Source organism: Scleropages formosus, chromosome 5 (assembly GCF_900964775.1).
Source record: "Scleropages formosus chromosome 5, fSclFor1.1, whole genome shotgun sequence".
NCBI lineage: Eukaryota > Metazoa > Chordata > Actinopteri > Osteoglossiformes > Osteoglossidae > Scleropages > Scleropages formosus.
Window position 1 is genome coordinate 19,002,136 of NC_041810.1, and position 12,501 is coordinate 19,014,636.

The window sequence follows — 12,501 nt, forward strand, 5'->3', positions numbered from 1 at the left end:
TTTAGTTATACCTGCAGATATATCCTTATTAGCCAACACTATTGAAACAATAACTGGTGAAGTGATTCTTCACTGTTTCTCAGTGGAATTTCAGATATCTTCTATAATGACAGTAACGCACAGTTTGTAAACTGTTACACAGTGTTGGTCATGTCTGTACTCCCTAAATAGAACTTGACTTGTTAGGACAGTTGGAGTATATTATTGTTTTTACAAATTCATTATTATTTGTTCTTTTTTATGTTATTATGATTTACATTTATTCTTTATCATACTGTATATTGTACAGTCTGAAAAAGATTAATTCCAACAGTGGGTAGAATATCCGTCTTTTACAGGCAGTGAGGAAATGTAACTGGATGAAAGTAGCAAGTGAGGTTGGAAATGGTTAGGATTAGGGTTAGGCAGGGAGAACCGCAACTCCTCCATTCTGAGATTTATGCAAAGGTGGGACTCTGAAGAAACAAAACAGCAAGAACATCATAAAAGTAAGTGTGTGTGTGTGTGTGTGAGAGAGAGAGAGAGAGAGAGAGAGAGAGAGAGAGAGAGAGAGAGAGAGAGAGAGAGAGAGGGAGGTGAAACATCCCTCATCAAACATTTGTGGGCTGCTGTATCCTTGGATACTCTCATGAAAGACCAGCCCACCCCCAGTACTGCTGTATGTCCCTAACCCCACACGCACTGCACAGACAATGTCTTTTATGTAAAGCAGTATTGTATATCTTGCATATATATTATTTTGATTTTGGCCATAGAGCCCGTATGATAATGTTTATAAACTGTCAGATATAACAGATGAATTCAAACATAGATCAACATTAGCTTTAAGTGCTTCTAAGTGACCCGTGACAAAACTATCAGCTAAATAAATAACATTAATATTTTTCATAACATTAATATTAACATTGATAATAATAAAAGCAGTAATAGTTTTGCTTTATGTGGCATTGCTGCTTTTCATTTATATCCTTTTAATTTAATACCTTTTATTCATTCCTTATATGTGCAATGCTACATATTCTGTACTTGTATGATGCATCACAGTCTGGGAGCTGAAGAAGTTGAACTTCATTATACTTGTACATGACAATAATGGTGAACTGAAATGAAATGTACTATTATTATTATTATTATTATTATTATTATTAATAAGAAGAAGTAACTTTTTACAAAGCGTAAGAAGAAATAACAAGAAAACAATGTTTGGCTGTGTCTGGTGAGGGTGTACCGTGTACTGTGTAACATGGTTCAGTTGGGTACTGCTTCTGATTGTCCCCAGTTAGTGTTTGGTGATTCAGCCTCCCGCTTCTTGCAGCACAAACAGTGCGGAGAACAATGGCACACTTGTTTCCTCTGCACGCTTGTATAATTCCTCCCCTCCTCATGTTCCTCCTGGGCTCGGCCTTTTCCCTCTGTCCCCCTCTCACATGCACACACACACACACACACAGTGGTACCCATCTACCCCCACCTCCTCAGCCTTTTTGTTTGCCCCAGTAAAAACTCTGCCAAGTCTCCAGCGAAACAGAACGAAGACGCGGTCAAACTCTCTTTGCCCAGCAACGTCTAACTGAATTTCAACGTTCTCATGTAATTTTATGAAATTGTATAGTGGGATGTTTTGCAGCTACCAAAGTATAGAAAAAGTATTATTCAAAAGAATGTCATTTTATTCTTTTGCCATTTTCCCATCAGATGTTTACTGTGATGAATTAGTCGGTTCCTTGAGACCAGTTTGGCTGTATCATATTTAGTAAAGGAGATCTGCAGTCAGTATTTAAAGTCAAACACTTAATACTTTCTCCCCAACACCTTCCTACATTACACACTTTGTTCTTTGCCCTGAGCCACCTGATGCAAAGGAGGAACATAACGCTGTCCCGTGCTTTATAAGGCGACCATAACACGGCAACATACCACAGGTTGTGGTGTCATTTTAAAGTAGACTTTAATGTTTCTTCATATTAATAAACATAAGAAAATAATGGCATCCCATCTGCTGTGTTCTTTGCATCATACCATATTTCCCCGAGATCCTGCATCGTATGAGCTGTTGATGAAAGTAGAACAAATGAAGTAAAGTCTTACAGCAAATGTTTCATTTATTATAGCTTCATCTGATGTTTTGAACCGAACCTGTGAATTAATTGACGGATTAAGCTGTGTTATTACGCTTGTATATACTGTGACAAAGTGGCAGGACTTACAGACAGTTCAGGTTACAAACACACTTCCAGTCCCAGTTGTGTTTGCAAACTGACATAAAGCTGTTGTTCAAAAAAAAGTGAAAAAAAAACAGTAAATCATCCCTTGTATAAAGGAATCTCTACAACAAAACACCACGACGATGGCTGATAAAAATACACACCTTTTTTCAAAGAAGAGGCTTTTTATTCAGAACAGTAAAATTTTTCCATGTCACGTGATCGTTTTACTTCCACAACAGGTATTTCATTTTCTGACTAAACCGAGGGTATTAATTAACCTCTAAATTATCCTGGACGCAATGACCCATATCATACATTAAAGTAATCCAGTCAAACATTCGTGAGTAACACTACGGAATGCCTTTTAGCAGCATAGCGTCCCCTTGGATTATAGTGAAAGAGAGAAGCAGTGATTTTGCGGTTTATTTCTTTATATCATAAACATGCATGAGCCAAATTGTTAAAATGTGTCCTGAAACCGGTTGAAAAGTAAGCGCAGAAAGGTAAACATCAATAAACTGAAAATATGTATGACACTGAAAGAGAACAAAACCCCCTGGACCCATTTTTAAGGAAAAACAGTAAACAGATGCGATCGCACTAAGCGGGTGAGGAAGCGAATGAAGCCCGTTATGTGAGGAACGAGTAACGCCACACTACGTACTTCGTTCACGCAGTGCAGTAGCGCGGCCAGAAGGGGGCGCCAAACACTGGCAGCGTCGTTTCTTTAATAACGGGAACTGGGAGGCTTTGGACAGATATGGTTGGATATAAGGATTTTGCATTGTTCAGAAATGAATGCGTTGCAGTTTTTTTCTACTTTTTATAAAGACTGCAGTCATTAAGAGTAGAAATGTCACATCTGCATGAAAAGAAGCTTCAGGAGCAGTTAGCTGAGGGGACTCTTCTCTATAGTCATCAATGGCCTTTTCGGGTCTTTAAAGTGATGAGTGTCGGGGGCCACTCGCTTTTTTGGGATTCCAAAATGTTACGGCTCTTTTGTCAGATATTCATAAGTAAGTGGTATTGGCTTAATCCAACCCTGCATGCACTGATAGGCGCTTTATCAGCATCCCGAAGACACTTTCACAAAACCGCACGTGGGATTTCAGCCGCACTTTTCTTCTCTTTTGAAATTTCTCATTCACGACCGGTTGCTAGTTTGCTGCCACATAAAGCTGTAACTGCAATATTCCAAATCAGCTTTCAGTTGATTTTTCAAACTGAATTGAATTTTTAGTAGCACGAAGGGCTCTTCTTGCTTTTTCTTTCAGTTCATTGATGGTCAGGTTGAAATTTCCAGTGAAACTAATTTCCAGCCCAAGTAATGTGTAGTTTATTTCTTCAGTTTACTAATGTCTGGGGTGAAACTGAGGGGTCCTGGTAGTGTAATGGTTAGAGCTGCAGCTGTTAGACCCACAGGTTCAAATCACACCTCTAGCTGCAGTACCCTGGAGCAAGGTACTCACCTTCAATTATTCCACTAAAATTACCCAACTGTATTAATTGATACGTAACTCGGGGGGTACGGTGGCACAGTGAGTAGCACTGCTGTCTCACAAAACCTGGGTGGTACGAGAGGACGTGGGGTAGATCCCTGCTTAGTCTGTGTGGAGTTTGCATGTTCTATTCGTGTCCCTGTGGGTTTACTCACACAGTCCAAATATGAGAGGGTGTGACAGAATGTAAGAACGTACTGAATTCCGTATGGAAAATCAAGAAGAAATAATAGAAATGCCATAAACATCAGTCACAGTGGAACATGCATGAAAGCTGTTGCATATTTGATAACTTCATGAATATATGAAGTATATTCATGTACTTTATGCACAGGAGCAGTGCTGCTGTCTCACGGCACCTTGGTAGTATGAGAGGATGTGGGTTCAATCCACGTTCAGTCTGTGAAGTTTGCATGTTCTCCCCGTGTCTGTGTGGGTTTCCTCTGGGTGCTCTGGTTTCCTCCCACAGTCCAAAGACATGCTGTTTAGGTTCCCCATAGTGTGTGAGTGACAGAGTGAGTGTGTTCCACTGATGTATGGATGAGTGACCCATTGTAAGTAGTGTATCTAGCAGTGTAAGTCACCACGGTGAATAAGGTGTGTGCGCTGATAACACTACACAGAGCTCACTGGATGTCGCTTTGGAGAAAAGCATCTAAATAAATAAATGTAAATGTTTCCTGACATCTGGGCCTGTTCTGGACTTTTATAGGATGCACAATTATACTCTTGGACCTTTAGTGTTTTGTGACCTGACAGCTGTTTTCAACCTCAGTTATTATTCAGTATATTTGCCTTTATCTACTTTTTCCAGTTAAACTAAGAAAATGAATTCATTTTTGTTAGATAAACTGAAATAGACACCCAAGTACAATTTGACTATTACTATTATACCTCATAACTAAATTAACAAACAAAAAAACAAAAAATTTCATAGGAAATGTCAATCTAAAAAACAAGAAAAGAGAACTAACAGGTAAAATACACTTAAGTACAGTATGTACACGTGCTTACTGCACAATGAGAGTACCTCCTTACACTTGGCAGATTGTGATAAATCCTTGTGAAATTCCTCCCAGCGGTGCTGCCCACAGCCCTTCACGAACACACGCTCTTGTAAGGATCACACTCAGAGCAAATCTATCAGCAATGGCAATTCAATAGCCCTTGAGTGCTGATACAGAAGAGCACAAACTAGTAAAATAATGCTCAGTCCAGACAATCAAAACCTCCTTATACCCCATATACAGCCAGCCAAAAACAGTACACAGATCATAAACAATGCGTTAGGACATTACTTCTGACTTATTGCTGAGGTGAAGTACAACTATCCCTCCTCAGTTTGGACTGAAACTCAAGCTTTTCAGTGTCCACCTACAGAACGTTCTCACTAAAGAATTTGCATGAATCCCACAGCACTTTGAAAACCAAATAACTTTCAATACAGTGCAATAAATGGAATAGAGGGACAGTATGTTAAGAGCACTAAGGAACATCCCAGAATTTATGGACAACCTTAATTTTTTACCAAACACTGGCTTTTGCATTTGGAAAATGATGTAACAAAGTTTCCATGGTTCCACCTTGATGTCATTTAAATAGGTTGAGAATACATATTCAGATTGCATATTCAGAGCAGGTTCTCTGCCACATGCCTTGAAAGAACACAATATTACCCGTTTTCTGAGGTTCTGCGTCTGGTTTGCAAAGAACGTCATAACACATATCTCAGGAAAAGAACATCTCGAGACGGGATTGTGATGAACTCTCAGTCTCCCTGAAACAGCTGCATAATTAACACTAAGACTTTTGTCCAAGGACAAATATTCTCTTCCAGTTGATGTCAGCTAAGAAGCTACAGAACTACAGTATACTTCTGTTTTGCTGCATTGAAAAGCTAAATTTTCTGCAGGTGTTGGAACCTTTCCCAACACACACACTTGGCCCTTGGCATTACTAAGGATTCAAAGAATGGAATAACCTTGCCTGTATTCATAAATGTCCATTTTCTTACAATTCATGAAATCCAGAACTATTTGTTGTCTTATTTCTTTCTTATGCTTAATGATGTTTTGTTGACATTAATATGCATAAGGGGGAGGAAAAAAAAAAAAAAAAAAAAAAAAAAACTACACATTCAGTTTTTTAAAGGTATAGTTTACCAAGAACACTTGGAGTCGAGAACAACCAGAACCACAGTGTAATGGAGGCACGTAAATTTTTAAAATTTTTTTATTATGAAATACTGTTAAATTTTCACCTAGAAACTCTTCCAGTGTACAGTAGTTTCAAACTGTGGACCACACTCTTGATTGTAACCCCTTTAAGAACTCAAGACACACAGAGACCCGCCTAGACACAGAAAAATCCACAAAAAAAAAAATAAGTTAACTGGAAGAGAAATCCAGACTGTAACAATCACTGTCCTGCTTAAAATCAGAAATGTCTGACTGCTTTCAGTGTTAAAAATATATATGTATATACACATATACATTAAAAGTTATCCTCTAAGAATCAGTCAAAAGTAAGGTGGAATACAAAGGTTGGTCACTATTGAGAAGAAGGTGCTTGACTGACCTCAGAAACAGAAGACAAATCTGTCTTTATGATAAAACTACAAGATTTTACAATAAAAATTACAGTGCTAGAAGAATTCTTAAAATTAGCTTGCCAAGACAAAAAAGAAAAAAAAAAAAAAAAAAAAAAAAAAAAAAAAAATTTGAGCAATGAGAATAACTCCATGCCCAATCTGATGAGGCAGGCTCTGTTGTAAGGCATCAAAGAAGTCCAGTCATCTTCAATGTGTTCTTAAGTTATTAGTCCGGGGATTCGGTGTGTGTTCATACTATGAAGGACTGCAGAGTCGATGCATGCCATCAAGTAAACATTTATCAGTAAGAATGTGCATATTTATTTGTTTTGTGTGTGTGTGTCTGTCTTGTGTGTCCACAGGATAACCAGTGTGTAGATTTGCTAGGCTGGGTGGTCCAAAGGATCCCTGTACCAGATGACCTTTCCAGGATCTGAAAAATGATCCACAACCTAAAGTTAGTGACCAAAACCTGTTATTTCACTTTAGCGCTGTAAAAACATGCCATAAATGACCAGCTTCTCTTTTCTAAGAACCCTAAAATAAACATTTGAAATCTATTTTTTTTTTTTTTTTAAATATTTGTAATGGGTGAAAAACATTTCCAGAAAAAGAATGAAACATTGAAAAATTTCTAGTACTAGATTACAGAAAATACTGGAAAAAAAATAAGTTTTTTTCTGTAATGAAAAACTGCAATATTGAGCAGATCTTACCATCTTGAAGTCTTCTGCTGACAGTATCCCATTCTGAAAAAAGATCATAATTTGTACTCATGATTCCATTATGCACATGTAGGGTTGCTTCAATATCCTTCACTAACAAAGTGAAAAACAACTTAGCTAAAAGACAGTAAGCAAGCAAAAAAAAAAAAAAAAAAAAAAAACTTAGCTGAAGATAAATGAGGCTGAATAATTGAAAAAAAGCTTATTTAATCATTGCATTCTTCCATTATCATGTTACCATTTATGTTTGTCAGAAAGCTATATTATCTCCGAGTAGGCAGAATTCATTTTTTTTTTTTTAAAACTTAACTTCAAAATAAATTCAAAGTCTGTTAAGAGTGAATGTACAACTAAAGATGGCAACTACTGCAATAATGCAGCATGGGAACACCCTGTCTGGTGAAGTTGAACACTCCACTGTTACTTGTATCAGCAAAGCTCTGAAACCAAGAAACAACTCAGACCGGACAAACATTCTAGCTGAAACTATGTTTTAAAGCTCGAGTAAGAGTAACAGCAGAGTAGCACGGGAAGATGAAGCCCAAAAACTCCAGCTCTTACCTTGAACATGGTACTGCACTGCCTCCACCAGATGAGGGCAGACAAGCAACAGGTTGTTCTGGCTCTCGCCCTCCAACCGACAGCGGGTGACTGAGGGTATAGGCAAGGTGGGGGCTGATCTATCAGAATCCTTCCCTGAGATAGGGGGCAGGCTTTCAGCAGGGTCAACCGGGGAGCTCCCAAAAGATGGAACCAGACGCATCCCTAGGGAAGGGCCATTTTGTTTTGGAGATTGGGACTCGGAGTTTTCCAGGTTCTGTGGGGTGTCGCTGATGAAACTGAGACCCCACTGGTTCTGCAGCAATACCCCGATACCAGGAGGATCTTCCATTACAACCCCCACTCCACCCCGTTTCACCTTGGAGGCATAGCTGACAGCTGGCTGCAGCTTGGCGGGACTGTCCTGTACTGGGAATGCAGGTGGCGGCTTCAATAGTGACAAACTGTCCTCCACCCATCTCTCCTTCTCTCTCTGAGCCTTATCGGCCGCCCGGCCAACCCTGGATGTCTCTTTGCGAAAGTTTCTGCCCTGGGCCGGGCCTCTGCGATCTCTATCCCGGTCTGAAGTAAATGTGTGAGTGTAAGGGTGTCTGTGTGTGTGGTTCTCAGAAGCAGGACTGTGACAAGTGTCCCGGCCAACTCGTCCTCCGCCACCTCCACCTCCCCCACAGTTGCCGGACCCAGGGGAGAGCCTTCGGTTTCTGATCTGTGATTCAGGGTTAGGGGTTGACACCAGGCCAGCCGTATCACACAGGGGATCCGTTTCACAAACAGTGCTACTGGCCTCCCAATTACCTGTGAAAGGATGTATGGGATTATTACAGTTATACCATCCCCTTAACTGTCTATTAGATCAGTATCACACATTTTGAATTTAAGTATTCCACAATCTGTAGAGGGGTACAGGCACTAAGGTTTTGTAAGTTCCTGCAGCTATCCAGATGTGACACATCTGAAAAAATAAGGTTGAAGACATTGAGGTTTCGGTGATCCACAAAAGTCTATTGTGTTATTTAAAAAGGAGATGGCAAGTATCCACATCCAATGTGAGGATAGTTGCATATTTACAGTGATGCAAAAAAAGGCAAAGATGCACTCACCACAGATTCTCAATACAAACGTTATATAAACACCAATATCAGAAGTTGGAGATTGGTAGTTTACCCAACGTATCAAATCCAACTTTTTTTTTTTTTTAAACCAAACTTGCAATGACACCACTAATTTACCGATTAAAACTAAGAAATTTAAACATAAGTTGGCAACAGGCAGCATGGTGGTTTGAACCATGCCTTCTGACTTAAAAAAAAATAATAATAATAAAAAAAAAAACTTGGGTTTGAATCCCACTCAAACTGTCTCACCCCTCAGTAAGGTACTTACCTTTGAATGACTCAGTGCAAAAAAATTTGTAATAAATGGGTAAATAATGGTCAATAAATTACTAAGTAAAATTCTAGATCAAATGGATACACTGCTTTTATACTAAGTACAACCACATAAAAAGTCTGACAACCAAACATGCCAGATCAATTAGCTGGCTACCACTTGTAGAGCAAAAGGAGAGGGATACAACTATGTCATACAATGTTCCATGATCATTTCAGCTATGTTTTAAATGTATTTATTAACCTATACAAGAGATTTTCTGCAATATAATGACTTCCCCCTTTCACTGAGAACTGCTAAATCTCTCAGCTTTCAAGAGGAATCTCAAAAGGCCTCGTTCAGACTTATTTGTCCCACAATCTCCTATTCACTCAAACATGCTGTTTTTTTTTTTTTTTATTAAAAATCTGTATGGAGCAATCTGTTTAACGTATGCTGGTTTATACAGTGGTATGAGCCAAACAATATGCCCAAGAACCACATTTCTGCATCTAGAGCTCTCCTTCTGTTGATGTGATGAACTTTTGAATTGTTCCCTGAGATGTGTGCTGCTTTGGAGAAAACTGATAAATGAATAAATGTCAATGTAAGCTGGCTGGAATGAGGTTCACCCAACCATTCAAAAAAAAAAAAAACACACACACCTTATATTTTGAAGGGTTGCTATCCACCCACAACCTAAATTCCTTCTTATGAAGTTATGGAATGCAGGCTGATCACTCTTAAATACTTGCCAAGAAAATGTATTTTATTGTCATATTCTACACCTGCGATTCCCTCTGTAAAGAAATGGATACGCAGCGTGTTGTACCGTCTTCTATCAGAAAAATGAACACTGAACTTCCTAATAATTCAAATGAGTTCTGGAGCATTTGGAGAGCTCTGGATACGCCATAGTGCCACGTGACCACACGTATGAAATACTAACTTGTTGTACATGATGTCTTTACATTTCCGCGGCGTACTGTTTGTCTCTATGATCCACTGATATTCTGTTAAGTATTGTTTTAAGTGTGCTTGGGATTAACGATCAATAATTGACACAAAAGCGCGCTGGTTGCGGACAGCAGAGAAACGTCGTGTGGCTATTTTGGTCCAGACTCGTAGGCTAGGAGTGTATTGTCGTGGTTACCCCGAACTGAGCACCGGCCAAGAAGAGCTCCTCTTACTACCCCGGTCGGTTCCCGTCAAGTACGCGTGAGTCGTGACTGCGAGGCCGTCAAAAAGGACTGGAAAAGACACAACCGCCCGTGGCATTGCGGCAATCAATCACGATGTCCCCTCGCCTCGGTCTCGCGGCGCTGCGCTCATGATTAGCACGGTGGCTAACAAGACTTCGAGACACTTCAGGAGTCTGAGTTCTAGAAAAAAGCCGGGGAACCCGCTCAAGAGCCTACGTGTTCTTGGTCGGTGTTCCACTTATGTAGCACACCAAAAATACATTAGGAACTTACTAGCTTCCTGCTCTAACTCTTAAGCACCGCTCTGCGGTTTCTGGCCAATTTCCTCAATACAATGCTAAGCTAAGAGGCTAGGCTAGCACCGCGTCACACACCGGACACATTGCCTAACTCCCCTCAGTAAACCTCGCATAATCATGCCCAGTTTTTTTTTTTTACCACAATATACGAATTGGTTACTTACAGCGATTTTAATGCCAAATCTAACAACTTGACGAAGGAGTTTCGGTGGGAAAAAAAAAAAAAAAAAAAGTTTCGTAAGATCGAGTGGATCATCAGAAAAATCTCTTAGTCGCCATGGTGTCACGTTCAAAATTCTCATTCACCACATATTTACTTACTCTTACCTGTTTTAATGTGCATCTTCTAACCGATGTACCCCTGCGGATGTCGAATTACAAGAGATGAACCGTGACGGTGCGGTAAGGACTCGTGGAAGGCCACACGGAAGCAGTGCAGTTACCCGGGCGGTTGCGCGATTACTCAAACCGGATGTCGACGTTCGGAGTGGGGAAGTCAGTCTATGGGAGGCGGGACCTGCACGCCTGTCAGTCAAAAGCAGCGGGTGTCGCTACGATAATTTTCCCGCCTGTCAACCGGGCTTCTGCTTCCCCCCATCAATCAGTCAATTGGAGGCGGAACTTTATTCTCCCACCAACCAGTGAAGTGATGGCGGGAACCCCCCCCCTCCCCGCGGCTCAAATCTCCTCACGCGCCCTTTCATCACACAGAGGCCGCCTCTCCCTAATTCACGGTGTTCAGCGTCACAGCACGCGTTATCACAACGAACCGAGATAACAGTTTTAAATTAAACAAACAATTAAATAGCTCACAATACAAAAACATTAACAGAGAACCTCCAAACCCAGCCAGGGAGAAGTCACAATGACCATGAAACCTAAAAATATTACTGTAATTTCCGAGATAATAATTGCTACAGACGTAAAGGTATTGCTACAGATTATATATTATAATTTCAACATATAATAAACTTTTATAAATTACTATTATCACATATTGACAATAATTATTATATGAATGACAATCAGTAATGCCAATAAAAAAAATTAAATGCACTGACTTTAACATGTGAGTATATCTGGCCTTGGTTGGTAAAAATGACAACACGACACAAATCGTAAAGAAAGTGAGTATATTCTTTAAAAGTTGTTGGTTGTTTACACCAGTGAAGTCGTATATGGAACTCTCTATTCTGCTTAACCCCATGAATGTAAGCAGCAGTTGTTGTTGTTGTTAGGTGCCATCAAATCAATGTTGACTCAGCTATAGAGTTATCCTGAAAAGCATCTGGTTTTCCACCTACCGGCTAAGACTTGAAAGTGGGGCATCCATGGCTGTGGTGATTGTGTCAATTCACCACATAGCAGGCCTTCTTCTTCTACATTGACCTTCCACTTTGCCCAGCAAGATGTCCTTTTCCATTGAACGTCCTCTCCGCCTGATGTGTCCGAAGTAAGGGAGTCGAAGCCGTGTGGTCTGAGGTTCCAATGACATCTTTGGTTTGATCTACTGCAATACCCACGCATTTGGTTTCCGGGCCATCCAGGGTAAACGCAGGATTCTTCACCAGCACCATAATTCAAAGATGTCAGTTTTCTTCCTGTCCATCTTCTTTACTGTCCAACTCTCGCATCCGTTTGACGTGACTGAGAAGACCATAGCTTGAACTAGTCGGATTTTTGTGTACAGAGTCACATCCCTGCACTTGAGAATTTTGTCCAAGCTCTTCATGGAGGTTTTGCCCAGAGCAATTCATCATCAGATTCCTTAGCTGCTTATCGTTTCTTTATTGATTATTGATCCGAGTAGACTGAAGCTATCTACTATCTCTATGCCTTCTCTATCAAGTGTGAAGTTTTCCAGTTTGCTAGTTGTGAACAGTTTTGTCTTCTTCACGTTGAGATGCCCTTTCCTGAATCCTACTTGCTCTCAGGCAGTTCTTGCTCCAAGTATGGTTGCAGTCTCCACTGAATGGTCTTGAGTAATATTTTGCTGGCATGTGGGATCAGGGCGATTGTGTGATAATTCCCACAGTCGATCGGATCACCT

General features: G+C 40.1%; 1 protein-coding gene across 1 annotated transcript; it reads right to left on the reverse strand.

The window, feature by feature from the left end:
- Positions 1-5,920: 5,920 nt before the first annotated feature.
- On the reverse strand, positions 5,921-11,033 carry LOC108935943 (uncharacterized). The gene is made up of 4 exons (XM_018754941.2): positions 10,779-11,033; positions 7,583-8,377; positions 7,013-7,045; positions 5,921-6,729 (listed from the first exon to the last, which is right to left on the reverse strand). The coding sequence occupies exons 1-4, from the start codon at positions 10,792-10,794 to the stop codon at positions 6,680-6,682; spliced, it is 894 nt and encodes a 297-aa protein (XP_018610457.2). The 5' UTR covers positions 10,795-11,033; the 3' UTR covers positions 5,921-6,679.
- Positions 11,034-12,501: the final 1,468 nt, after the last annotated feature.

Excerpts from the sequence above, each read along its gene's own strand:
- LOC108935943 (XM_018754941.2), bottom strand. Across the intron at positions 7,046-7,582 it reads AGTGCAGTACCATGTTCAAG|AATGGGATACTGTCAGCAGA; the intron begins GTAAGAGCTGGA and ends ATCTTTTTTCAG. Across the intron at positions 6,730-7,012 it reads CAGCAGAAGACTTCAAGATG|ATCCTGGAAAGGTCATCTGG; the intron begins GTAAGATCTGCT and ends ATCATTTTTCAG.